Source organism: Aulostomus chinensis, chromosome 5, assembly GCF_037954235.1.
Source record: "Aulostomus chinensis isolate RoL2024-O1b breed Wild chromosome 5, RoL_Achi_v1.0, whole genome shotgun sequence".
Taxonomy (NCBI): Eukaryota; Metazoa; Chordata; class Actinopteri; order Syngnathiformes; family Aulostomidae; genus Aulostomus; species Aulostomus chinensis.
The window spans coordinates 15065050-15092987 of NC_141324.1; the positions used below are offsets into that span (position 1 = coordinate 15065050).

The 27938-nt window shown below is 42.1% G+C and overlaps 1 protein-coding gene across 1 annotated transcript; it reads left to right on the forward strand.

The window, feature by feature from the left end:
* The first annotated feature begins 1710 nt into the window (after nucleotides 1-1710).
* On the forward strand, nucleotides 1711-27210 carry LOC147261406 (rap guanine nucleotide exchange factor 4-like). Its single transcript, XM_086203401.1, has 30 exons — nucleotides 1711-3213; nucleotides 7095-7237; nucleotides 9268-9356; nucleotides 10118-10264; nucleotides 13518-13590; nucleotides 14116-14171; nucleotides 15135-15241; nucleotides 15898-16019; nucleotides 17116-17299; nucleotides 17660-17744; nucleotides 18591-18651; nucleotides 18758-18834; nucleotides 19394-19540; nucleotides 19800-19894; nucleotides 20000-20085; nucleotides 20690-20768; nucleotides 21125-21275; nucleotides 21352-21440; nucleotides 21535-21562; nucleotides 21929-22004; nucleotides 22372-22518; nucleotides 22607-22704; nucleotides 22934-23059; nucleotides 23563-23741; nucleotides 24689-24779; nucleotides 24880-24930; nucleotides 25562-25649; nucleotides 25728-25792; nucleotides 25882-25936; nucleotides 26025-27210. Exons 1-30 carry the CDS (start codon nucleotides 3146-3148, stop codon nucleotides 26150-26152), a joined length of 2991 nt encoding a protein of 996 aa, XP_086059527.1. The 5' UTR covers nucleotides 1711-3145; the 3' UTR covers nucleotides 26153-27210.
* The last annotated feature ends 728 nt before the right edge of the window (nucleotides 27211-27938 follow it).

A 27938-nucleotide genomic window follows, 5' to 3' on the forward strand; every position in this document is an offset into this window, starting at 1 on the left:
TCATCAGCAACTCTTCCTGTCTTCCTGCCCCCCCACTGCTGCAGTGGCTGCATGCAGTCACTCTGGTGCCAGGTTGCATCTCTGCTGCTGTTCATTTGCAGTCTCATATGGAAGGCTATAAACTCCAACTGCATTTGTTATACACAGTTTTTTACATATCCATCTAATATAATACAAGAATGCGTACCTAGGATTGTAGTTCTTGTATAGTGAGAGCTGCCTCTTTATTTCATTATGCAGTACGGTTTATATTCCTAAAATGATTAGTGCAGTCATGCTCCTGACAGATAACTGGCTGGATTACCACCTAATCCCTTACTTGTCTCTCCAAATGGCCTGACTCTACCTCAGTGATTCCAGTGGTTTAAAGCCATGCTTCAGTCAAAAAAAGTGTATTTTGTCTTTCAAGTACAAATATGTGTCTTCAGCTCATGAGGATGTTTTTTTCATTGCCGCATAACTTCTTTGTGACTCCAGGATGTAGAAAGAGCCGGTCACATATATTGAGTTCAAAGCTAATCGTAAGCTAACAACAGCAGAACTGTCCTCAAATGTCTGTTTATAAACTCTCAAGCTCTACGCGACGGTGAGCAGGCACTGAAGCAGTGAGTTATAGTTGGTTAGTTTTTTTTTCCAGCTCAAATCAAAGTGTTTGTGATTTGCTGGATAAAGACGATAGGGATTACACTCCACTATGTGCTTGAGAGTTTGTAAACGATGGCTGGTTCTTTCTGCACAGTGGAGTCCCAAAGAAGTGATGCAGGAGGGAAAATAAAACGTCTCTGGGAGCTCAACACAGTTATTTGTGAGTACTTGAAAGCAACATACGCTTTTTGGATGAAGTATCACTTTAAATTCTGTCGTTTTAAGGGTCAAGTATGAGTCACCTTTTATTCTCCTGTGTCAATAGTTTGGAATGTTTATCAGGTGTGTGTGCTCTGACCTGCTCAGAAGGTGAAACTTGCACAACGCTGCCGTCTCCAACTTTCCTTCTATCCTGTAAACGGTCATGACAAAGAACCGAATCAACAAAGCCACTTAAAGGAAGCGAGTGCACTTGAGTTAAGATAATACTGCCTCTCTGCTGCTTTTTATTTTGTTTGCCTCTTTGGGGTAAAGTTCATTCTTACTTTTACAAAACTATGTATTTCTACCGTTTCAGACTGATTTGGTGGTACAGTAACTTCCCTCTCGCCATATCAAAGACAATGGATCGTCCCATTCAGGGATTATTTAATGTCAAGTCCATCTATCCTTGAAAATGAAAATACCAGCTCTGGATTTTTTTCCCAGCCTGACCCTGATTGCACCTGGCTGGTTTACACAGTCCAGGACAGGGACACTTCATGCAGACTCACCCTGATTTTACTGCTGCCGAACTTTGACCCCTAACAGGCGTAGCCCATAACTTTTAATTTTTAATTTCCCAAGGATTTAAGGGGGTGGATGCAAACACGGGGGCCGCATTTGCACCGTGTTATAATTTCCTCTCCTGCTCATTTTGACACGTTTGACTCATTAAACCAAACGACACACTTATGACCCTTGAATGAGCACGTGGGAGCTCTCGGGCAAATTAGTCTGCAGTTTGTAAGTGATAATCTCTTTGAGTGAGCAGAACACGGCCCCATTAGAAGCATTCTACTGAACTGTGTTGCACAGGTGCTGCTTTCGCTTTTCTGAACGCTCGTGCCACACATGAGCATGTGAGGGTTTTACTCTCAGAGCAGGACAGCAGCCAAATGAGGAGGTACGTGAGATGACCACAGGGACACTTGAGAGAAAAATGAGTCATTTAATAATGAGGATATTTTGTGACTGCGTTTATGCAGATTAATATTCTTTTTTTTTTTACTGGTTCTCAGGTTGTTTGGAGTGGTGCAGGTGGCGATTTAGAGAGGTACCACTCAGGAGTCGGTTGCAGTCACATATTCGTGTGCCAGTGAAGAGAATCTGTGTTTTAGCTGTTTGGTTTCCTGCCATTAATCACACCATGAATTTTCACATGAATCTTTCCTAAAAACAGTCTGCAGAACCTTCTGGTGTCTCTACTCCTCCTTGTTGTGTTATGCTCTTTGTGCGTGTGCGTGTGCATGTGCGTGCATATGTGTGTTTAGCTATCATTCGTGTTTGAAATTTGAGATCTTTGCTGACATGACCAGTGGGGGTGTCGAGGGGCCTGTCTTCTTCTCCCTGCCCATATGAAAGCACCATCTAAGAAATATTGCCTCAGGACTGATGTTGAAATATTGGTTGTAACAAATTCTATTTTTTCAATAACGGTAAAAAAAGGGAAATCCACTCAACAGTGCAGCTGATGTGATTCCTCATTTTATTTGTAACATTTGATCATAACTTGTATTTGTATCGCACCTTTCAAAGTTACAAAGTGCTTAGCAACAGGCACAGTCGTATTAATTAAGAAATATAAAAGCATTATTAAAGCATAAAATTGATCAAATTTGATAGAATAAATTAATATTTGGGATTTTTTTTAGATGCAAACAACAATTACTAATATAAAATGACAATGTCAAAGGTGTGTGTGTTTTTAAAGGGATTTAAAGACGGACAGTGAGGTGCTGGTCTCTCTGTGGGATCACAGGCTTGACCCGGGCTCATTTGGGACCACACACGTCCTCAGGTTCCAGTCCCATTCTTGACTTCATGGTGATCATCCTAAAATCTATCATAAAAATCCTGGCAGCCAGTGGAAGCAGTCTCAAATTGGGGTTATGTGTGCTCATCTGCTTTAATTGCTAAATAGATTATTAATATAATTTTAATTATTATTTTCTGTGTTGTTATTGCCATATTCATTCACTGTACATTTGGAAAATCCTATTTTTAGCCGCCAGAATATGTTGTGACTGTCTCCAGACCACTGCAGTGGCTCTCATTGTGGCGATGAAGCCCTCCGGTTGCCCTCGGTGGCCCCGTGAAGACAGACTGACACTAGTCATCTGCATGCCAGGATGAAGGCAGCAGCGGCTGCTCGGAGCTGAGGGGCGGGGAGGGAACGAGTGGAGGGAGCGAAGAGGAGTGGAGGGGGCACTGCCGGAGCTCGCTTTCATTAAGCCCCGCCGTCAGCCGGGAAGCCTCCTCCGGTAGCTTCACAGCATCCACGGACACTCGACCGGAGAAGATGGTCGCGGTGCAGACGTCCCCCAGTTTGTCTCCATCTGCGGAGTGGATCTGCTGTCTAGATAAAAGGTGGGTGGATGATGCTCCGCGGTCCTCGTCACCCTCCACCGCGCCAGCGTGATTGATCAGAGCCGGCGATTGCTGCATGCGTGCGTGTGTGTGTGTGTATGTGTGTGTGTGTAACGATGGCACGATGCGCTTTTATTTTTCCAACATAAATGCCATATTAGTGTTTATGTGTGTGTTGCAACTCTAGTGACGGTGAAGGCTGCAGGGCATAAACAAAACAGACCCGCTGTTTCCTACAAACCCAGCTTTTGTGTCCTCGGTCAAAAAGGCGTTGGTGGCTTCGAGGTCCTCAGCGCTGCATTGATGGCACATGGTTTATGTCTGCCTGCTCCCATCACATAGTGACACACGTTGAATGATACAATCACCGCATGGAGGCGTGTGATATTTCTGTATTCGTGCCACAATGGTGCGTGTGTAGTGGTTGGTCTGCTGTGAGTGAACAGGTTAGACACAAGCACATGTACAGCCCCAGAACCTTTACAATCCTGAAGCTGTTTAGCTGCTGATCAGGCTGAAAAGCTCCTAATCTCTCATATATATTTATATTAAATATCATTCAGTGCCTGTATCCAGGGGAGATTACTCATTAGGCATAAATAATGGAAATATTAAAGGGCAGCTGTAGACCTACGGCTGACGGTGATACAATTCACACCTGAAACAATGATATGAAGGATGTGCACCTACAGCTCACACTCCCTCACACCCACACACTCCTCCTTATGACACATCCTCGTGTTACCATGAGCAACGTGAACCTCCCGTCTTCCCGTCGTCTCTCATAAAAAGACAGGATTCATTCAATGAAGTGCCGGTGTGTTTTTATCTTCAACAGGAGGTAGCAAATACCTCATTACTGGTTAATATGCATCTTTGTTTTTTGTCAAGAAAAGAAAAGTTCCCTCAGCCCAAGTACTTGTCGGACCATGAGATGAAAACTCAAGAGCCCAAAAAGTCTTTCTTAGAGATGGACTGATCAACAGTTTTAAAATTTGTCGGTCAGATTCTAGTACACATCTGCCGATGCTGATTCAGAAGCCTGAGCTTGTTTTTCTAGAATATGTCGGCATTAGTAAACCGCTCAACACTTGAGAGCCGAAAATACACACACACGCATGCATTTAAATTGAAATGAATGCATGGAGCAGCACGGTGGTGCAGTGATCTGTACTTGGATGAGCACCACTGCTCTGATGTCAGTTTGGGGAATGAAGTCAGTATCGATATCCTATTCAGACGTCCCTAATCCAATGTTCCATCCTGACGCAAAATAATCACATCTGAGAGGCTGCAGTGCTGAGCTTTTTTTGCTTTTTCCTCTTTAAAAAAAACCCCAACTGAACTGACAATTTAAGTTTGGGCTTTAGTTGAGCGTAGTTGACATGTGGAAAACTCGATGATAGGACATCAAATCAGTGTAATCCATTCAGTGATTAAATGTAGATTAAGACCGAAACATCCAGGCAGTAACAGACGGGTGTCAGCGAGCCCGGGCTGGGTTGTAAGATTAGATTGGACAGGATCTTGTTGTATAGGTCTCCTCAGTTATGCTCCTCTTATTCAATCAATAGTGTACGTGTGTGTGTGTGTGTGTGTGTGTGTGTGTGTGTGTGTGTGTGTGTGTGTGTGTGTGGGTCATCCACAATAACTGTTGATGTGAGCATGTGAGGAGTCAGAGGCGGGGTGCAGTTAGGGGCTGAGTAGAAATACAGAGGTTAAGATAAGACTGTCTCTAATATATCTGTCCACAGACATTTATTGCCATTGAGTGTGAAGTATGTGAGATAAGATCTGATTTGTTTGGCTCAGCCTTGCCCCAGGAAGGTAGTAGATAGTCCAGTCAACACACACACACACACACACACACACACACACACACACACACAGCCTTGCCCGAATGTCATTCATGTCCTTTTACTGCAGGGAAATGGAGGGACATACATGCAGGGCATAGTGAGGATGAGCTGAAAACGAAAGCGAATGCGAGGAAAAGTTGAATCTACGGTGTCAGAGTCCAGACGAGTGATTTAATGATGATGACTTCGCTTGAGAATGTTTATGCTGATCAATATTCAGCATTTTTACAGGTTGTTTGTGGTGCAGATGGCTCTCGAGAGAGATTTCCAGCAGCATTTTAATATGCCAGTTTAGAGAAGCTGTGTTTTGACATGTTGGTTGCCTGCCATAAATCACACTCTGATTTTTCAAAAGAATGTTTCCCACAACAGTCCGCAGAACCTTCTGGTGTCTGCTCTAATTTCCCCTCCGTGCCAGTCAGCCTATAAATCCTGTTTGTGCGCGTGCGTGTGTGTGTTTATCCATCATTTGTAGGTTGAAAACTGAGATCTTCGCTGACATGAGCAGCGGGGGGAGGGAGGAGAAGAAGAAGGGAGATAAGGTGGTCAGCTCTCAGGTCACATCTGTCTCACACTAACGAGGGGGAAGCAGACTCCGATGGACAGGCAGGGAGGAGGAGGACGGTGACAGAAAAAGAACAAGAGGAGGAGGCATTAACCTGGAATAATAACTGACAGGTCTTAACAGTTCTACTGTTCATGGATAGGTGAAGGGTGACTCCACTATTACCCATTCAACCCTGCACCGTCACCCTCGCTGTCTCTCCCTGTTGCTGTGTGTGGGAGTTCACTTGTCTAAAGCATTAACCTACGCCTGTCGATGCACTGAAGGCCAATATGCCGATAGGAGGTGGATGATGGGAGGTTGAGTCAGAAGGAGAGGCGGAGGGAGAAAGTAGAGACCAGCCTGTAATAGCTCTCAGCTCTGGGCAGATGTTGGGGGACTGGAAGATGCGTTGTTCTCTGCAGCCCCTTTAGGCATCGTCTGTGTTTATCTGGGAGTACCTTCCTGGGTACAGAGGACAATCTACCGCTTGGGGGGGGGGGGGTATGTGTGTTTATCATTGCGTGTACAGTACATGTGGAGGAAGCAGTTGTCATCACTGCCTGAGAGCTCCAGAAACAGATCATCAGTGAGGGTGTGTTAGCAGTGGGACTTAATGGATGGTTAAAAGTGATTGCACCAAAAATGGAAAAGGAGGAAATGAACAGCTTGAAAGGTCATTTGATCTTTCATGTCATGTTTTAGAGAGAAACAGGACAGAGAGAAGAGAAACGGAGGGAGATTATAGGTATGTCTAGAGGAGGGAGAAAAAGAAGAGATAGCTGGAAGCAAGGGGAGAGGAAGGAGCTAAAAGGAGGAAAGGCAACCTCTCATCTATGAAAGCCCACAGTGCATCAGCTATTCTGTATGAACACACACGTGCAAGAGTGAGTCACTAGTAGGAGACAAAAAGTGAATGAGTGACGCTAACTGTAGTGTCTGTTACACGGATTGGTTTTGGCTCTGTACTGTTTCACCAGCACATTGTAGAACAGATTGTTTAAAGCTCTCAGATCAAACTTTTGTGTGTATCTTTGTGCTTGCATAGGCGTGCAGGGGGACCCGTGTGCATGTGTTTGTGTGTGCACATGCTCACATTTGGGTGCATTAGAAAAATAGAAGCAGTACAAACGCAATCTTACATCAATACCCTGTAGGGGGTCTGAGCCGAGGGAGGAAACGCCTCCCGCTCTCCACTGTTATTGCAAAGACACCAGCAAGAACAATGAATTGGCGTTTTCGCTCTCTCTCCCTGCTCAAAACAAGCTTCTCTCTCTCTCTCTCTCTCTCTCTCTCTCTCTCTCTCTCTCTCTCTCTCTCTCTCTCTCTCTCTCTCTCAATATTTAACAGCGTGGTCACAGCACAATTATCCCGTTTCATCATGCAGTTAAGCTTTATGTTTTAAGTCAGTTTGCAGAAAGGAAAAAAAACTCGAGCATGTAAATCCTCTGTCATCCTGACGCTGGGTCTTTCCTCAGGCCCTCCGAGCGCTCAGGAGAGGACGTGGATATAATTCTGACCAGACTGAGAGAGGTCAAAGCCTTCCACCGTTTCCCACCTCCACTCCTCCTGCAGATCTGTGCCTGTGCCTTCTATGAATGCCTGGAGAAAGGCATCACACGTATGTACACACACCTCACACGCACAGATAAATACACAAACACACGCTACTAACGGTGGGATTATTCAGATGTGTGAGGCTGGCTCTGCTCTAAAAGCATCATTACACTATGACAGTAATGGACCCTTTGCTGTTTCTCAAGCTTTTAGGATGAAAAATTGTTGTGAAATTAAAATGTTACAAGTCACATTGTCGAGTAAGGACAAAGTAAAGATGTGAAGATTTCCAAACATGCATATATGGCCAGAAACACTATATGATCAATAATGTAGAAGAAGTTTATAACGATAACACAGGAAAACAAAATTACCTCCACATTAAACCAATTTTCCTCCGGGGTCGTCTTCAAATATGCTTTGTTTGATCAACTGTGCTGAGCCCTAAGATTTTGAAATAAGTGTGAAGAGACTGAAGCTGCATCAGGTCACGATTGGAATGTCTGGCGTTTTAGCCTCACAGAGAAGCTCTCCCTTCATTTAATTTCCTTTCAGCTGAGGAAGGTTTGGCATCGAGCCATTTGTTGTATGTCGTAAGGAATCTTATCCTGTGAGGGAATTATCACTGCCGCATTACAACACGCGTCACCGATCCTTTACGTACATCCGCTAAAAAGGGAAATCTGCGTGCGCTGTAGCTAACTTGGTGAAATTTGAGCGTTCGACACAGTTTGTGATTGAATATATCAACAGCAAAAACACTAGAGAAGAATTGCAACAAGTGGGTTAGTTCAAAAACAGTTATGTTGACAGCAATTATGAAGCAAAGGGGAAGGGACTCACCCCAGTTTGGTCCTGGTCCTGGTCCCACTGGGTACAAAAACGCCAACTGGAACACCAAAGACCCAGACTGGGTACCGTGTTATGGGTGTCACTCACACGCTGCAGCCTCCATATTAGCAGTGCCTGGATGGACGATCGGTATCAGTTCCCTCGGGTTCATACATATAAATGTATCTAACCTCTTGGACCTTTTGAGTTCTGATGCTTTTTTCCTAAAATAAGGCATCAGTTTCTATAGTGATGCTAAAACAAAAGAATAAATCGTTTCATGTATGTGTCATGCCGCAAAGCAGCCTGTTCCACACGGAATTACATGACTGATGCAACAAAAACATTCATGTGTAGCTTCTGTTGACATAAAGAACTTATTGCAATAGTTACAGTAAGATACTGTACATTATATAGAATATTTTAATAAAAAAAATAAAACTATAGCCTGTAAATAACCACAGACATTATGAGTAGAATTACCACCTCTAGACAGGGAAACTCTATGATATACATGTCTATCTTTCTTTAAGTCCATGCTGGTTCTCTAGAGTCTGAAAAATCAAAAGTTTCTGCTCAAACAACCATGCAACAACTCTGAATTCTGCCTCAAGTCTCTTTATTTCAACTTTGTTATATAATTGTAATATCAAATCATGGTAATAGAGGCAATACAAAGCAAAATGAACTTCACTTTCAATTTCACTGGGTTCGTTTACCCTTTGGCAAGTTATATTATATTACATAACTCAACACCAAATTCTTTTGGAATCGAATCAGAATCAATCCGGATTTCAACAGTCCAATTTTCATCTTTACTTATTCGACTGCATTGATTCTGTCTTACTTTTTTGTAGGTAACTCATGTTAACTCCTTACCATTTCATTAGGGACTTCATACATTGTTCAGGGTAGCCTGCCGCAGCTTCCATGATGGTAGCAGACATGTGGCAGGGAATGCGGTAACCAACAGGCAAGGAGCACGTGCAGTTTTGAGTTGAGAGTGGACACGAAAAGATTTGATCAACATAATTCGTTCCCTCGCTTTTGCTCAACACGAACTCGTCATTCATCTCTTGGGTCCCTCTACGTAGGGGTCAGTCTGACCGTCGTACAGCTCGTGCACTAGAAGTGCCTTCGATGACCTCACAGCAACCATCCTCCCCAGTGTGGTCTTGAGCTCGGCTCCATGTACATGTAACACGTGTTGACCAATCGTGTAAAGTGTGTATTTTCAAATATTATTACAATTACTGCCCACAGTGTTTCGCCAGGGAGACATCGGCACCAGCTGGTACGCTGTTCTGTCAGGCTCCCTGGATGTGAAAGTGTCTGAAACCGCCAACCACCAGGTAAAATCCAGTTTTAAAGTTCACATGGAGCCACAAGAATCTGATTCCTGTAGTTAATTTCGATTGACAAACGCCTCTTGATTGTTCTGTCATCTGCTGAGAACCTTCTCTTTGTGATCTACAAGTGCCTCTTTAGCGCTAGAGAGCTGGTCCTGCACCACTTCCTTGAATGCTGACATTGTTCTCGTACATTAGCTCATGTCTCCGTGCTCAAATATGCCACAGCACAGAAAATGGGTCCTTCGAGGGTTGTAGCTTTCTGCTACACCATTAATGGAAGAATGTGGAAGTAGGGCTTTACTGTACACAGAGAGAGAGAGAGAGAGAGAGAGGATTTGTTCCCTGTGAAAGACGAAGATAAACCCTTTCATTGTGAAACATCCTTTTCATGAATGTAGCCCTAAAGTGCCGTTGGTGGCCTAGTTTCTGTGTCTATATTTGAAATGTCAGTTTGGACAGCTGAAAAGGTTTCTGTAGTATTAACAGCGGACATGTGTGTGTGTGTGTTTGTGTATTTTTGCCTTCAGCGCGTCCAATTGTCTCCCAGAGATATTTTCCTTACAGGAAACTGTGTTTGTCAGCCTCTCATATATGAATGTATTAACATGAATTTCCATGTTAATTGGCCTGCTTGTTTTTATAACCATCCCTTGTATCACTGTGTAAACTCTTCACTGGAAAAGCTGCACACAGAATCAGCAGAGCTGCTACAGCACATCTAGTCCCAAAGGTGTTTAAACAAATATGTTGCTCGTGTTCAGGATGCAGTCACTATCTGTACTCTGGGGATTGGGACAGCATTCGGGGAGTCCATCCTGGACAACACGCCACGCCACGCTACCATTATCAGCAGAGAAACCAGCGAGCTGCTTCGAATCGAACAGAGGGAGTTCAAGAGCCTCTGGGAGGTGAGGCAGAATAATCGTTTCTATCTTGGAGAGTTCTTTGCTTTGTGAAGTTGAAATTGGTCAGACAGGCTTCTGTTGTAGTTTTCCCCTGAACCACAAGAGGGCTGTCCATCGCTAACGGCCTCTTTTGTTCTACGTAGTGGAGACTTGTTCAAGTGACTCCTCACACGAATCTGTTAAAAGTTGAGAGTGAATCACATGGCTGTTTGTGCAGTATTGTGGTTTAGTGCGTTCTTTTCAACACAAGGGTTGATGCAACAAATGTGTGTGATTCATTTAAAACTGGGCTTCTTTTGTACTATTTGATACAAAACACAACACCATAGAATAGAGGTGCTGTTAACTCGTGATGTCTGAGGCTATGTGTGTATATATACATCTATATACTACCAGTCAGAAGTTTGCATACACCTTCTCATTCAATGTTTTTGCTTTATTAACACTACTTTCTACATTGTGGAAACATACTGAACCAGTCAGCTAAGGAAAGAGAAACGACAGTCCGTCATTACTTTAAGAACCGAAGGTCAGTCAGTGCGGAAAATTGCAAAAACTTTGAATGTGTCCACAAGAGCAGTTGCAAAATCCATGGAGCGCTACGATGAAACTGGCTCACATGAGGACCGCCCCAGGAAAGGAAGACCAAGAGTCTCCTCTGCTGCTGAGGATGAATTCATCCGAGTCACCAGCCTCAGAAATCACAAGTTAACAGCACCTCAGATTAGAGCCTAGATAAAAGCCAAACAGAGTTCTAGTAGCAGACACATCTCTACATCAACTGTTCAGAGGAGACTGCACCAATCAGGCGTTTATAGTCAACTAGCTGCCAAGAAACCACTACTAAGGAAGAGCAACAAGCAGAAGAGCATTGTTTGGGCCAAGAAACAGAAGAATTGGACGTTAAACCAGCAGAAATCTGGGCTTTGGTCTGATGAGTCCGAATTTGAGATCTTTGGTTCCACCTGCTGTCTCTTTGTGCGACTCAGAAAAGATGAAAGGATGGTCTCTACATGCTCTGGTCTCTACATGCTCTGGTCTCTACATATACAAACACACACACACAAATAAATAAATGTGAATGAAGAAATGAAGAATTGTTAGTCATCTAATTGTGCGTTGTACAAAGATCTCAGGTGTATCATCCGTTGCATTTCCAACTAACATGACTATGGCCTGGACTCAGGAGAGTTGGCACAGCAGTAGTGAATCTCTGTGGGCCTCCTTGTTGAGGTCATGCCTCTTCATTCACAGGGTCCCTCTTGGAGGGGAAGTCCTGACGGAGCACTGGATCAGTTTACAAGAGACCTGGTGATTAGTGCTTGCCCTGCTCTTGGATTTGTTGTTTTTCACTGCCAAATTCTTTAATTATTTCATTTTTTCAACATTTTCAAGCAGAGTAAAGCTCCTGTGCACATGAATGTTAGAAGACACCATTAACTCCTCTGAGTAAAACTATGAGGCCAGTTTTCCCCAAACACGATGGCATGGAGGTATGGGTAGATATGCACACTCGGTGAGGGAGACCTCACTGAGGACACCTTGAAGCTTGAGGACGGTCACAAAAACTCACCTTTTGTATTTTTGGACAGCTGCTATTTCTAGCAGGCAGTGTGAGTAACCTCTGGAGCTTTGTGTGTACGAGGCTTCAGCTCCTCATGGAAGCGGTGCAGATTGAATCATGCAACATTGAAACACAGACTTGAATGATTCGTCTAGATTATATAAACGAATTTCTAAATATGTATTTATTTCAAAATGAACCCCACAAGCATAAATGCTGATTTGATGGTTTCTCTGCTCTTTTAGTGCAATCCCTCTATACTGACCCTGATATCTTCACTTCATCAGATAAGACAATAAGTGGTTATTAAAGCATGTGTATTCAGCTTGTAGTGTATTTGTCAGCTAAGTGCACTCCGTCTCCCTTTCTGCTATCTATTTTGGGATCGTAGAGCAGGAAATGTAGCCTTAGGTTGTCTTCTTTTGAATCTTATTCAGCTCCTAGTAAAAAGATCCTTGTCTTTCATGTTTTTGTGTGTGTGTGTGTGTGTGTGTGTGTGGGGGGGGACTAATTTGTGTGCAAGTGTTTGTGTGCGGCGCAAGAAAGCTGCAGGATGAATGCAGTCATGTGTTTGATGGCAAGATGAAAGTGAGAGGAATAAACGGGATGGAAATGGAATACAGTGTGTTGTTTTTGACGGTAAGTGTAAATGTGCAGCGCATCAACCAGTAACTGTTGACGCTTGGCAGCAGTGGTCATTCACTACCTCCGTCCCTTTCACTCACACCCCATTTCTTTTGCTCACTTCCTCTCTCTTCTGTTGGCCATGTTGTGTCTTTTGCCAGCCTCTCTCCTTTCCTGCTGCCTTTCTCTCGCTCCATCCTCAACCTCAGTACCCTTTTCTTTCCTTTCTCTGTCACTTTCTGTTTCCCTCTTTCTCTTCGTCCGCTAGAGTGGCTCAGTCATTCAGATATCACCGTGGTAACCTGTGAGAGAAAGTGGTTCTTGGCTCGATCACATTAGGGGGGAGAGAGAGAGAGAGAGAGAGAGAGAGAGAGAGAGAGAGAAGCTTGTTTTGAGCAGGGTTCTATCCGCCGGCGTGTGTGTGAGTTGTAAAGGAGCAGAGGGCAGCTCTCTGGGGTTTCAGTCCCTCCTGTATTAGGCAGACGAGAGTGTTGCCTCAGGTGAGTCTGACTCCTCTGCTCTACCAGCATGTAGTCTGTTGTCATATGCCAGCAGTATTTCTGTGTGTGTCATGTTTCTGCAATGTTCACTTTTGTTCACTATTTTCATCATCTTTTGCAAAATGAGTGACATGACAACGACCTTGTAAAAGAGCAGCGTAACATTCAGGCTCCGTTATTATCTGTTTGCATTTACATGTTTCATGAATGCAAATGTTGTAAACAGCTAGAAAAACAGCATCTGTACAGTATCTGTATTTCGAATGCTGATTTGTGTTTGTATATATGTGTGTGTGTGTGTGTGTGTGTGTGTGTGTGTGTGTGTGTGAGTTATATAATGTTAGTTGTTCTGCATGTAAATGATCTCGCTTGAACAAAAGGCTTTGTTTTGAGGGGCAATTGCAGTGTGTGTGTGTGTGTGTGTGTATGTTTGAAAGTAAAACCGAGTGTGTGAGAGTCAGAGAGAGAACTGTAAAGGATGTATAATGATGATGATGTCAAACAGGAGACAGGTTAAGGAAGATGTGTGATTGATTGGACTCTGATGTGTGTTTGTTTGCTGCTGCAGAAGTATCGTCAAAGCCTGGCTGGACTTTTGGCCCCTCCTTATGGAGCGATGGAGAGTGGATCCAACAATGACAGTGAGTACACACTCACACGCACACAGAGACTGACAAACACTGTAAATGTTGTTTAGTGATTTTATTACTGTAATTACTGGACATGCTCCATAATGTTTGGTTGCCGGTAAAGATGGAATATTGCTAACAGAATCAATGTAAATATTCTTGTAGTCCATCGTCCTCACAGCCAGACAAGGCGATAGAAACGCTTCTCTCCTCTGTGCTGCTTTGGCGAGCTGAGATCAGCTGAGTGCTCGTTAGCTCTGCACAGTGTACGAAGTGGATGGGACTTTTGACAGAGGTGTGCTAACACCTCCAATCCGCTACCATTCATTGTGCTAAGATAACATTCTATTTTCTTGTCTGGCTCTGGGGAGGATGAAAAAACTGCCAAAAAGTTAATGTATCACACAGTATAGCATATTGGTATAGAATACTGTGTGAGTAACATCATGTCGAAGTTTGAAGTTTTGTGTAGTTAAAGTATCCAACTCTTGTGGAAACCTTCAAATCAACAAGCCTCCATGAATTTTCCCTCCATAGGACTCACAGACAAAGACAACATGAACTCAGACTCTACAAACAAATCTCATAACAAGGTAAATACTCACCTCAGCTCACTGTTTGGACCTGAAGGTCTGTCTTTGATTCATATCAGAGTTTTTGTGTGTTGTGTTCCGAAGGAACATGTCCTTCCTCGGGGCAGACAAAACGTGAATGTACCAGATTCTCTACAAATACTGTATATTGTTTCCCATTCTGCCTCAGCCTGGATTCCAGTTCACCTCTCGACAGGGCGTTGAGGCAGCAGAGATTCTAGAATCACATTATTGGAAGTCAAGTAGCACATGACAAAAAACATCCCTGAAGTAGAGGGTGACCCCTAGTTTAACAACACTGCATGCTGCTGGATACTTCATCATGTTGTGAATGAACCAGAATGCAACATTGGACTTAGGAGGTGTGTGTATTTGTGTGTGTGTGTGTGCGCGCGTGTGTGTGTGTTCTCTGAGCAGAAACCAGTGATGACTCACAGCTGTAATCCTCTGTAGTTATGCTAATGCTAGTTAATGCATGCACATAGAAGAAAGATCCCATCTGCCCAATTAGCATGCCTTCTTTTGTTGTTTTGTACAGCAGCTGTGTGAATTTGTACACATCTGCCCTTTTCTTGTCTGCCTTAGATGCAGGTGTGTTTTATGTGTTTGTGTGTTGTCTATGTGTTTTGAGGCATCTCAGTTGGATAAGGTGTTGCACTGTGAGTTATTTAGCAATGAGCATCCGGACACTGTATATAGATTATATAACATACAGATGTGGATGTTATACAACTTCATATCACTCAAGAGTTTGATCATCAAGATGGACAGTTTTATTTTGGTCTCATTTTCCTGTGCTTTTACTGAAAATTATTGGTTATGCTAATGGAACAAATGATAAGCTCAACTTGGTATTTCTGCAAATGCTCTCATTCTGTTCTCTAAATACATGTGAATGTTGTTAATTTTTCTCCTGGCTTACAGTCCACGTAGAGCTCCTCATTCCTTTCTGGTGTTCTGTAGATACCCTCCGAGAAGCTGCAGAGAGCGGGGAAAGTTCTCCGCAACGCCATCTTATCCAGAGCCCCCCACATGATTCGAGACAGGAAGTACCACCTCAAGACATACAGGTTTGCACACAAAATGCTGAACACATGCAAGGCTTTAGGACAGTGGTCCCCAAACTACGGCCCGCAGGCCGGATACAGCCCGCCTTCACATTTGGCCCGGCCCCCTGAACAATACCAGAGATGCATTTTGATTTTTTTTTTTTTTCATATGTGTATTTGTATTTGATAATAAAGTTTGACTTTTGCAATAAAATGTTCATTCGTAACTATTTTCATTATTAACTATTAGTTAGTAACTATTTCATACACGCATAGAACGTGACATTCTATTCCACCCCTCTGCAGTCTGTGCCCCTATCTGGCAACCCCCAGAAAAAAATCCTAGACCCGAACCCAGAGAGGGTTATTTGGTAGTGTCATTATTTATTTTGTGGCTTTTTTTTCCTGTGAAGAACCCAGAGAGGGTTATTCGGTTATGTGTGGCTTTCTGGAAAACAATACATTTTTACGTTTAGGCAACCCCATGATCGTCACACTTTTTCTGTTACAAACTGACCCCGGCCCCCCATCAGAGAAGGGAAAAGTTATGTGGCCCTCACAGAAAAAATTTTGGGGACCTCTGATTTAGGAGAATTCCTGATCATGTTGTGTTGATGAAAATGTATCAATTCTTAATGTCTCCTGGTTTGATATGTGTGTTAATGTGTGTGTTGCAGACAATGCTGTGTTGGCACCGAGCTGGTGGATTGGCTTGTGCTGCAGAGTGCCTGTGTGCTCACACGGTCCCATGCTGTTGGGATGTGGCAGGCACTCCTAGAAGAAGGCGTGCTCAATCATGGTATCCAACATTAGATTATTCTTTGATGGGCTTTATTTTAAATTCAGGAATGGGTCCTAATAGATGGAAATAAGTTGTTGAACGCCAAAACAAGTCCAAAGATTTTGAATGAGTTTCCAGTAAAATGCCTCAAATAAGCTGAGTGATTCACAGTAGTTGAGGTTTTGTAATGTTTACTACAGCATAAAATACATTAAATACAGAACTCATGAATTTCAAAGCATATATGTGTCTCAAAGGCAGAAACATCTCTCATTTTATTTATATTTTCCTTGTGATTATGTTTGCTCTGTTTTTTTCCTTTTCCTTGGGCCCACCGCCTTGTTCCGGCCCCAAAATATGGGTTAAATGTTGCAGGATGATGAAATAATTTAGTATAATAATTCTAGAGTTAAAACCCCAAATAAAATAATCCAGTTAAAAAAAAAAAAAAAAGCGACAGTTGCTGAACGACACTTCAAAGGCTTTTGCAGACATTGAATGCCATGATACTGAAGTGCAAAGCTACTGGGGTGAAGTCATTCATCCATGTTTGTTGCATAACGTTAGCGTAACGTTAGCTTTTGTGGAAATCATTAAAGTGGTGTTCATTTGTGAAGATTCTCTTGCTGTACAAAACATTCAAGTCTTATAAACTTTTGTGTTAATCTAAAATTCGACACAAAATCCCATTGGCTTTAGGTTGAGGGACCCCATGGGGATGCTAATTTCTGGGTAAACTGACAAAAATACCTCTTCCTTGCAGCACTCAGGAAACCGCATAATTAATTTTATTGTACCCCCCCCCCCCGTTTTATGTATCTGTTGATCAGTGCCGTATGAGCTGGAACCTTTGGACGCAGGTCTTAACCTGAGAACAGAATGTGTTTGTAGAGGCAGTTTATCAGTCACAGTGCTGTATATTCCAGAGTGGAAATGAAAGCATGACCATCAGATATTCCCAGCATCTCAAATTCATCCACTCAACGTCAGAAGATTTTTGTTGTACTGAGTGAGGAAGAATAAACTTTAAAAACTCAAGAGACAAATGTAAATGTGTGTGTGTGTGTGTGTGTGTGCGCGCACTTGTTTGTGTGTGTGTGCGTGCTCACTTCAGTCGACCAGGAGCTGGGTTTCCAGGACAAGTACCTGTTCTACCGTTTTCTTGACGATGAGGAGGAGGACACACCGTTGCCTAGTGAGGAGGAGAAGCGAGAGAGTGAGGAGGAGTTGCCTGAGACCATCCTCTTCCTCGCTCAGATCGGCCCTGATGCACTGCTGCGTATGATCCTCAGGAAATCGTCAGTAACAAAGCATGATTATCACTTCCTGATGTGATACACGATTAATCCCATCTGAGACGACTACAAAGATACGCTTTCATTAGAATATTAGTTTCATGTAAATCAAACATGCTCCTTTCTTCTGCTTCTTTTCATGCCACAGTTTATAATGTTTTTTTAGCAACTCAACCGCATGTAATCTAAATTTAGTGAAAAAAACTGTCAAGTCAGTTGTAGTGACTCATTTCACAGCGTGTGATATTTTAGTGTTAAGCTGTGTTATTACTAATGTCACTGAAGTATAAAAGCAAATCAGAGAAATGTGACTAAGTGTGTGTGTGTGTGTGTGTGTGTGTGTGTGCGTGTGCGTGCGTGCAGGCCTGGTCAGAGGACAGGGGATGACCTAGAGATCATTTATGATGAACTGCTTCACATCAAGGCCTTAGCTCACCTCTCCAACACTGTGAGTCAGCAACCGCCCCCCACCCTGTTTTCTTCTTAAAGAGACAGTACAGGTTGCCAGGAAGGCTGTTCAATTGATCAGAGAGACACTGGTTCTAATGTTTTTGTTTTTAAGACGGGAGATGTTGTTGCCATCGCAGCATGTCTCTTATCAGTGAAATAGTAATAGACACAATCAGGCCTGTGTTGGTGAGCCATCACCATGTGGAGTCCTTGAAATTTGTCCTGGCTCCAAAGTGCTTTTGCCCATGTGGCAGTGTCCTTCCACTGCACTTTATTAAGTCCCATTAAGCACATTTCGTTCCAGCCAGCAGACTTGAATCTGTTAAATCTTTTTCTGTCATCTGACACGTCTAACACAGTAGCCTTCTAATATCTGCTCTTTAAAACTGCATCGTCATTGACAAATGTCTCTCTTTATAGCATCTTTATCGAAGAAGAATGCATTTTCATACAATAGATCGTCGGGACAGCCCTCAGATGAACCAAACTTTGCTCCATGTCCTCCTTTTTGGAATAATAACCACAAAATTATAAAAAGGAAGGGAAAATACTACTATAAATAAAATAGTAATGCTAGTCCTAATAGGTAATACTTGAAAAAAACTTGATTTTGATTTTACTTTTACCAATAAAAACATTGTTTTGTCATTCCTATATTGTTCAACTAGTTAAAAGTGTTTTATACACTGTAATCTATTCACCAGAGAAGCAAAACAAAAAGACTCCCAAGCCACTTTATATCATAAGAATCCGGATCTGTGCATCTTAATGTTTTCTCACTTTTCTGCAGTGCAGCTAAATGTAATATGACCTGAGTTCTGAAACACTGTGTTCTTGTGTGTAGGTGAAGAGGGAACTGGCGAGTGTTGTGATCTTTGAGTCGCACGCGAAAGCTGGAACCGTGTGTAGGTCTCCACTTTGTCCCCGGATACATTTTCATGGGTATCAACTGTATGTGTGTGTGTATGTGTAGAATTAATGTACGGGTTGCGTCATGTTTGTGTGTTGCAGTGTTCAACCAAGGAGAAGAGGGCACATCCTGGTACATCATCCAGAAGGGCTCTGTCAATGTGGTTATCTACGGCAAGGTGGGCGCGCCAGAATGCATCCACTTACGTGTTTCTGCTTCTTTTGGCACAGGAGATTTCTTTTGATTCTCTGCTTAATTTGATAGTATTTCATGTGTATATTAAGTGTTTGCGATGGAGCTCGTGTGTACATGGAGCAGACCGGCAGAAGCTGCCCGGTGGAGCTGGAAAATACCCGCAGTGGAGTTTGGCTCAGCTCACCATGACTCATCACAATGATTAAATGGCTTAAGGGATTGTACGCATACACAATTTCACACCACAACTACCATACAGATGTACTGTACGTTCTCATATGTGTGCACACATGTTCTCGGCTCACGCACACACATAGACACACACACAGACAGGCAGACAGCTGAATCATCATGATCTTGAGAGCTCCTGGTGCTCTCTTTTTGCTGTCAGGCTTTAAGATGACTTGAGAATTGTGTGATTCTGAACTTGTTTGCATCTTGTTGTGTATTTGCTTATGCATGTGCGTGTGTGTGTGTGTGTGTGTGTGTGCGCGCGCATACGTGCGTCTGCATGTTTGTGCGTGTGTGCGCATGTGTCTCAGGGTGTGGTGTGCACACTCCATGAGGGCGATGACTTTGGCAAGTTGGCCCTGGTTACAGATTCACCCCGTGCTGCCTCCATCGTCCTGCGAGAGGACAACTGCTACTTCCTTCGTGTGGACAAGGAAGATTTTAACAGGATACTCAGGGTAGGAGGTCGCAGACTGTAGTGGGATGTGAGGGCGGTCACAAGTGGGCTGAAGCACAACATGAGCCTGCCCCTTTGGTCAGAAGTGTCACAAATACTGTGATCAGCAATATCTGAGGCAGGAAAATATGTCATAATCCACCTGTTTGAGAAGTCAGTGCTTACACATTGATGATATTTGTCTCCCTCTGCTGGCTGATGAGCTGTGTTACATTTTAAATGTCTCAGTCTTAGCTCACATTCCCTTGTCCTATTTGTAGGACGTTGAAGCCAACACAGTGCGTTTGAAAGAGCATGAACAAGCTGTGCTGGTCTTAGAAAAGAGTCCTCGAGCGTCCACCCTGGGAAGCATCAAGTATGTATGTGTTTGCAGGTGTCGATAACGGCCGTCATGTCTTCAGTAGCCATCAGGCGTCTTTCCTCCCGTGTGTTTTTAGTTGATGGTATTTCTCATTTGCAGGTACACTGTGATATCGGGAACGCCAGAAAAAATTCTTGAGCACTTTCTGGAGACGATGAGAATGGACATACATCACAGTGAACCAGGTAGCTAAACAGGAAAGCTCTGGTTTTGTGTAGTGCAGTTGGTTTTTAAGCATTACTGTTGAAGCTAAATTTTGATAGCAACAGAGTAGAAATGTCTCAGACACACATGACGATCTTTGGCTGAGACCCCAGATTGGCCACCATTGGGATTAGTGGATTAAACAACAAGTCAACCGATAGAAAATTAATTTGTGCAGGCAACAATATGTAGGAAAGAAATCCAGCCTCTTCAAAGTTTTTGTTGCTTTTCCTTGACATCTATGATGGGTAGCTGCATATTTTTGGTAGTACATGAAAGTAATTGGCCTATGTTAGCGGTACTTATGTCACATTCTACCTAAAGTAGAGTAAAGTAATTTAAAGATGTTTTTCAGTTGATTTACCCTCCATCGAATGCATTTTCTAAAACTCTGATAGCAGAGATGCTATAATATATTCTCGGTAATGGACAAAGGAAGGAAAGACACCTAAGCAGCAGAATGAGTGGATTAATGAAATTCATTTTCACCCCCACGAACACTCTGATTCTGTTGTGCCTCATTTACTCCTGCGGCTCCTTTGACTCCCTCCCTTTGTGCTCTGTCGTTTTTTCTCCTCCCGTTAGACCCGGCAGTGGATGATTTTGTCCTCATGCACTGTGTCTTCATGCCCAACAGCCAGCTGTGCCCTCTACTCATGGCACAATATCCTTTCTGCCTCTCTCTTTCTCCCGCTTTGCCTGCTTTTATATGCAGCATTGTCCTTTTTACATTATTATATAAAAATATAATACATAATGTCTGTAATTTGAATTTGTTTTGTATTTGCTGCATACTTCAACGACTCCTTTAAACTTCTTGGATGGTGCATCTGCGCTGTTGTGCTTATGGAAGTGCACAACAGCACTGACAGATAACTCGCTACCTTTTCACCATAGTACCACGTGACAGTCGATACCGCCATTTCTATTCCACGTTCACTGGTTTCTGCTGAGGTCGTGTGGGTTTGGAATAGTGCCGTGTTTGTATTTGTGTGTGTTTATCTTTAACCTTGTGTGCACCTACCATACGGCGTCCCCCCCTGGCTCTGAACAGGACAGGTTGGAGTACACGTTCAACAGTAAGAGGAGAGCGCTCATCCTGGCCCTGCGCTGGGCTAACACACACACATATCTAATGCAGGAGGAGCCTGCTGCAATTTCTTTCCTTGAGGTAAGAATAGCAAATGATGCAAAAACTAAACTACAGCAGTGCTTCTCAGGATACAAAGATATCTCTCTCTCTGTAGGAGTTGTATGGAAGTTTATCCAATGATTCCCGGATGCTCAGAGCGCTGAAAGACCTGGTTCCTGACCTGGAGAAAGTTGTCAAGCTACAGTACGTCTCTCTTACCTCCTGCACTTTAAACCTTTGTCCCATGATTTATGTCACAGCTCCAGTCTGATGAATTTATTCTGCTTTGGTCTTGTAGTTCAGAGGAAGTCAAATCCACAAAAAAGGTCTGTCCAGATGTAAAAACCTTGACTACTTCACGGTAACACTGTTTGTATCAGCAATAGACACTTCTGCAATAGCAGTATGCAACTTCTTCAATTGTTTATTGATTATTTATTTCAAAGTGAATAAACGGAAAAAGCAAAAGCATGCACACAAATTGCAAGACAGAAACGTTGGCATGCATCCTTTTACAGTTACAGTTTACATTTAAGTTGCACCACTGACGGAAACAGTGTGGGGAGAGAAAGTTTATATAGCTTCAGCCTTTTATAAATTGTGGTTATTGAAAATGATCAATAACTTATGATGTATTGCCTGTGAGGTAGCCACATCATGGTAACGACGAACTGTGTCATGTCATTCAACAGAAAACCCTCATACGACAGTTCAGCAACGGAGAGGAACGGCTGCAGAAGAAACAGGCCATCAGGAATCAAGATGACAGTAAGTTGTATATTTATGAATAAAAAAATAACAAAACATTATGGGCACATTGGCCAAAAACACAGTATTAAAGGGGAAAAGAGAGTAAAAGTTACTACACGTAGGAACCCTGGGAAGATGAATTTCCTGTCACCTCTGCCTTAAGCAGGGGAATCATTCTTACGTTACTCTTCATGTCCACAAGGTCATGTTATGAGATTTGATAAATAGCATTTCCTTAAGATGCTGCTTGCTGAGCTTTTGACTGCTAGTTTTGTGGTGTGGATGAAAACTTAATTAACATTATATAGTTTATATACATGTATACAATTCAGGAGCAGTGTCATGTCCCATTGTGGTATTTTGACGATTGTTTTCTACGTGTTAGTCCTGTTGAAGGTGTACTGCAGCGACCACACATACACTACTATTCGAGTTGCCGTGGCAGCGACAGGAAGAGAAGTGATCGGCGCCGTGACTGACAAACTTGGCACCACTGACGAGCTGCTGTTAGTCCACCTTAACTCTGCTGGTGGTAAGAGGGCAGATTGTTTGGGGTGTGAAAGAACATTATGTACAGTTTGCTCGTGATGAAAACTCGAATCTGCCCGTTTCTGCCACAGAAAAACAAATCTTGAAGCCAAACGATGTGTCAGTGTTTTCTACGCTGAGTATCAATGGACGTTTATTTGCCTGTCCTCGAGATCAGCTCAGCAGTCTGGTAAGGCACGAGTGTAATTCCCATTGATGTTAAATAGTTCAAATCCTCCATTGAATATCACAAAAGTAGCTATTATGTAATCACTTTGCAGTGGTGATGAAACTTATTTAAGAAATGTACTTATTATGCGTGGAAAAAAGTGTTTTCTTAGCAATGATTACTTCTTACTTATTGTATTTTTAGGGACCTAACACAACTTGTCTTTACTATCTTTGTATTTGTGCTTCAGACTCCTCTTCCAGACCAGGAGGGGCCTTCTGCAGGTTCTATGTCTACTTTTGAACTAATGAGCTCAAAGGACCTCGCCTATCAGATGACAATGTTTGACTGGGAACTCTTCAGCTGTGTTCATGAGGTACCACACACACACACACACACACACATACAGACTGACAAAAACTGTAATACTGTGAATTGATTTTATTACTGTAATTACTGGACTACATAATTGGTTTGCCCTCTGGCACCTGCGCTTGCCCTCCCATGCCTTCACCTGGCACATGAAGAAGTCCATTTAAAGGCATTTTCTAATTCACCTTTGGCGTAAGCTCCGTCCCCTGCTTAGTTACGCATAGCAACGTTACTTCCTCCGACATCAGTGGTGGCAGAACACTGCTGCTACTAAAGCAAATATGGGTGGATGGCACTTGTTTTGATCAAATAACTTTTATTTAGGCTACCGATAGAGTCAAACGTTGTGCCTGGAGCACATGCAACAGTGACACATGTTCCCCAGAGAAGTTGAGAGGAAATGTAAGATTTCATCCTTTAGAATAATTAGATTGTGAAATCAAACTTTTACTGCATCAGAACGCCTGTTGGCTGTTGTGCCTATTTTCTTCTCCCCCTTGTGTCCAGCATGAGCTGCTCTACCACACATTTGGTCGCCAGAGCTTCAGGAGAACCACGGCTAACCTGGACCTGTTCCTGCGACGGTTTAACCAAGTCCAGCTGTGGGTGGTCACTGAAGTCTGTCTCTGTGGACAGCTCAGTAAAAGAGTCCAGCTCCTCAAGAAATTCATCAAGATAGCTGCACAGTGAGTAGGATCTAAATGTCTCACATCAGACTGTATGTATGTAGATTAGCAGTTACTCAGTATACAAGTAAATAACTACAGGCTCAAATCAGTCACTTTTTATTAGCAGAGTTGTTAGAGAGGTGAGTTCACCAACTATGTAGCAAAAATAACTACCATGACATTTATGACATTTTTTGACTTTTAGTCCACACTGCAGTTCAGAGAATGACATAAATCGTCAATACAGTTTCTGGAAAAGTCTCTTCCTTGTGCAGTTGAACCTTACTGCTGCATGTATAGCAATATTTAACCTGAAATTATTATTATTTAAAGTACTTACAAATAGGTGTCTTGAGCTCACAAAGACATTTTCCCATCATTTAATACAGCCACCTATATTCAGCTTAAAGCTACTAACGACTGATAGCTAACAAGATCTTCTTGAGCTCAAGGCAGCCATTTAAAAGGAAAAATACTCTTTTCAGATAAAGTATTGACAGACAGACAGACAGACTACTTTATTAATCCCTTTTGGACGTTCCGCCAGGGAAATTGCACTTATTGCTTTAATTCGCTTCACTTGAGAATTTGTCGCTCGATGTTTTTGGACAATATATCTGTTGTTAGCCTTCAGTCGCTATTAGCTTGGTGTCTTGTATCTGATTCAGAGCTGGCTCAATTCCTTACCTCAAGACAAAGACTACATTGTATCACTTATGCATCGTTTATGCAACTATTTATGTGGTATCAGATATGAATGGTGTTCCACAGGGCTCTCTTCTTAGACAACTGATATTTTTTTATCTGTTAACTCAAATGATTTGTAATTTTCTGGTTTCACATAGCATGTATTCTGTAACACTTTCAGACAAGCAAAATATTATAAATACTTACTCTAAATAGTACATATAATATAGACAATACCATGAAGATTTTTTTACTTCTTCACGTGTATTTCTCTACAGCTGTCGCGAATTTAAGAATTTAAATTCATTCTTTGCCATCATCATGGGGATGAGCAACCCTGCTGTCAGCAGACTGAGCCAGACATGGGAGGTAATGTAAACATTATGAGTCATTATGCCTCCTCTGGATCTTTCTGGGTATCCAGTCTGTACTCTGTTGTTGTTAAAATAATCTGTTCCTGTCCTTCCAGAAACTTCCAACCAAGTTTAAGAAGTTCTATGCTGAGTTTGAGAGCATGATGGTGAGTTTTGTTGAGTTGAGTTTGTTTCCTGCATATACAGGTTAAAAAACAAACAAACAAACAAACAAACAAAAAATATACATATATATATATATATATATATATATATGTGTGTGTGTGTGTGTGTGTGTGTGTGTGTGTGTGTGTGTATATATGTATGTATATGTATATATGTATATCTATACATATATATACACATATATACACACACACACTCATATATATGTATATATATGTGTATATATATACACACATATATATGTATATATATATATGTATATATATACATATATATATATGTATATATATATATACACATATATATATATATATATATATATATATATATATATATATATATATATGTATATGTATCCAAGTACATTCGAGTGTGTGGCAGAAACTTGTAAAAGTGAACAGTTTGTGAGAGCAACATCACATAGATATACAAAAGGAGAAAAAAAATCTCCAGTCAAATATTAATGTTCAAAAATTGAAGTATAAAATAAGCGAAATTGTAGCTTGAGTTATTTAAACTATTGTAAAGCTAAAATTATTAAAAGGAAAGTCATTTGAGTCAAATAAAGAGCATTACAGTATTACTGATAAACAATAATATGTTTGATTCAAGGACCCCTCCAGAAACCATCGGTCCTATCGACTTACTGTCACCAAACTGGAACCTCCCATCATCCCCTTTATGCCCCTCCTTCTTAAAGGTACAACTCTAAGAACACATCAGTCAGTGCATCGTGGAGGATTATGATGGTCAATAAATTTCATCCTTTTATTTGCAGATATGACATTTACACACGAAGGCAACAAGACGTTAATTGACAATATGGTCAATTTTGAGAAAATGGTAAGTTACAGCACATTTTAATTCATTTTGGAGATTTTTTTTGGTCAATTTTATGTCACTTGTTTTTTATTTGATGCTTTTTTCATTAGCGTATTATAGCAAACACAATTCGGCAAGTGAGGCATTGTCGAAGCCAACCTTTCAGTAAGTGTGCATTTTATTTGTTAATCCACTGATTTGCTGGTTTTACAAGCAGATCATGAACCTCGTTTGTCTTCTTCGCCTGTGTTAGATCCTGACATATGTCAACCCAACAAGAATCAGGCGGAGGTCAGAGGTTACGTCAGAAAGCTCTGTGTGATCGACAACCAGAGGGCACTGACACAGCTCTCCTACAGGCTGGAGCCTCGGCGGACATGAGCCGCAAATCTTCCACCGCCATCGCCTTCTCTGTGACTGTACAAATACACACACACACACATATATTAAAAAAAAAACTCCAAACATTCAGTAGCAAACCACAGCTGACTTCAGATCAAGGACGTAAACTGTGCCGTTAAAGCCTCTTCTCCCTGGACAGAACAGAACTTGTCCAGCTGCTCTCTTTATCACCCGACTGAGGATTTCTACCATTCTAGTTGTTACTGTTTGGGACTTGTTAGATAGAACTGTAATGTATAGAACTTGACTTGATATCCTGCATGACTGAACTTCATAGGCTTTGTGTTCTATACAGTGGATTTCTATCTGAGTGTCCTGTAATGTTGTGCTACCCCTACTCCACAAAATATTACTGTTTCTGCCTGTAAGCCTCCTGACGGTCCCGCTCATAAATCCTCCAGTGAAAGCTACTACTCATGTTTCCCGCTAATTCTACAGAAATATTCACCATCTATGAAACCAGAAAGCACTTATTTACTTTATAGTCGACATGCCTGTATCCAAGTCTGTAGGAGTTGATGTCATTTTAGGTGAATACCAGTGTCCTTTAGGTAGGTAGACTTTTCAGAACTACTACCAGTATTACTTCAAGCCCTAACAGTGTTCAAATTTGATAGTATTACTTCTTATTTTTGCGTTTGGAGTAAAATATCAGTCATTTACATGCTACTTTCTAGGATCTCTTCTGAGATCAGTTCTCTAGCCCAATAGTTTGACTTGATCCCAGATATTATGTATAAAAAAAACAACAGAAAATTTAAGGGGTATTCTTGTCATCTCTACCAGGTGTCCATGTTTTACTTTGTGTGCGTGTGAGTGTGTGTGTGTGTGTGTGTGTGTGTGTGTGTGTGTGTGTGTGTGTGTGTGTGTGTGTAGATTTTGAGTGTGTTCTTGACTTAACTGTCTTGACTTTTCCGTTGATCTCAGGAGCTTTCGATGTGATTGTGCGTTGAGAACTGCCGTGAGGCCTCGCTCCACCCTGAGCGGCCGCTAACTGTACTGTATGTGTGTTCGGCTTTGTAAATAAAAGTAGCTAATTTAACAGCTCTAAAGTTTTGATTTGCCTTCTTCAGACAAGAGAAAAATACCTCAGCGAATGATGTGAACCCACACTGATCGGCCAAAACATTAGAACCACTGACAGGTTTCCTGTGACTGTATTACAAGCATCATGCAGTAGATTAGAGGTTCAGTTTGAAGTGAATCTCTTCCAGGGTGGAGTTTGCCCGAGTTTGTGGCGCTGTTGAAGCGTTCTGGCTCACACCGGGAGATTTTATCAATTTAATCCATTTGAAAGATGGACAAAATATTCGATACACCAGTAGAACCCAGTGTACTGCAACAGCCTCCACAATGACAATAAATCAACTTCTCCCTCAGACAGATTCAATAAAAACTGAACATTATTATTCCCGTGGGGGGGGGGGGGGGGGGGTCGTTACACCCACAAATGTAGTTGAAAACTGCAGCATTGCTGGTGGCCCCCAGACCCAATGTTGACCTTTAACGTATGTGTGAGAAGCAGTTTGAGATGAAATTACTGATTTCTTATGAGTGTGGGAAGTTATTACAATTTTGAAAACAGAAGATTTTCACCTGCCTGTAAACACAACAAAGCCCCGCAATCAAATGAGGGATTGCATTTGTGGGAAATTTGTCACATTTGTGGGATTCTTCCGTTAAAAGCTGCTGATTTGTATTACGGGTGTGGGTTGATTTAATTGTACTCAATAAGAAGCCTGTAAGTGGAATTAATGTTTTGGCT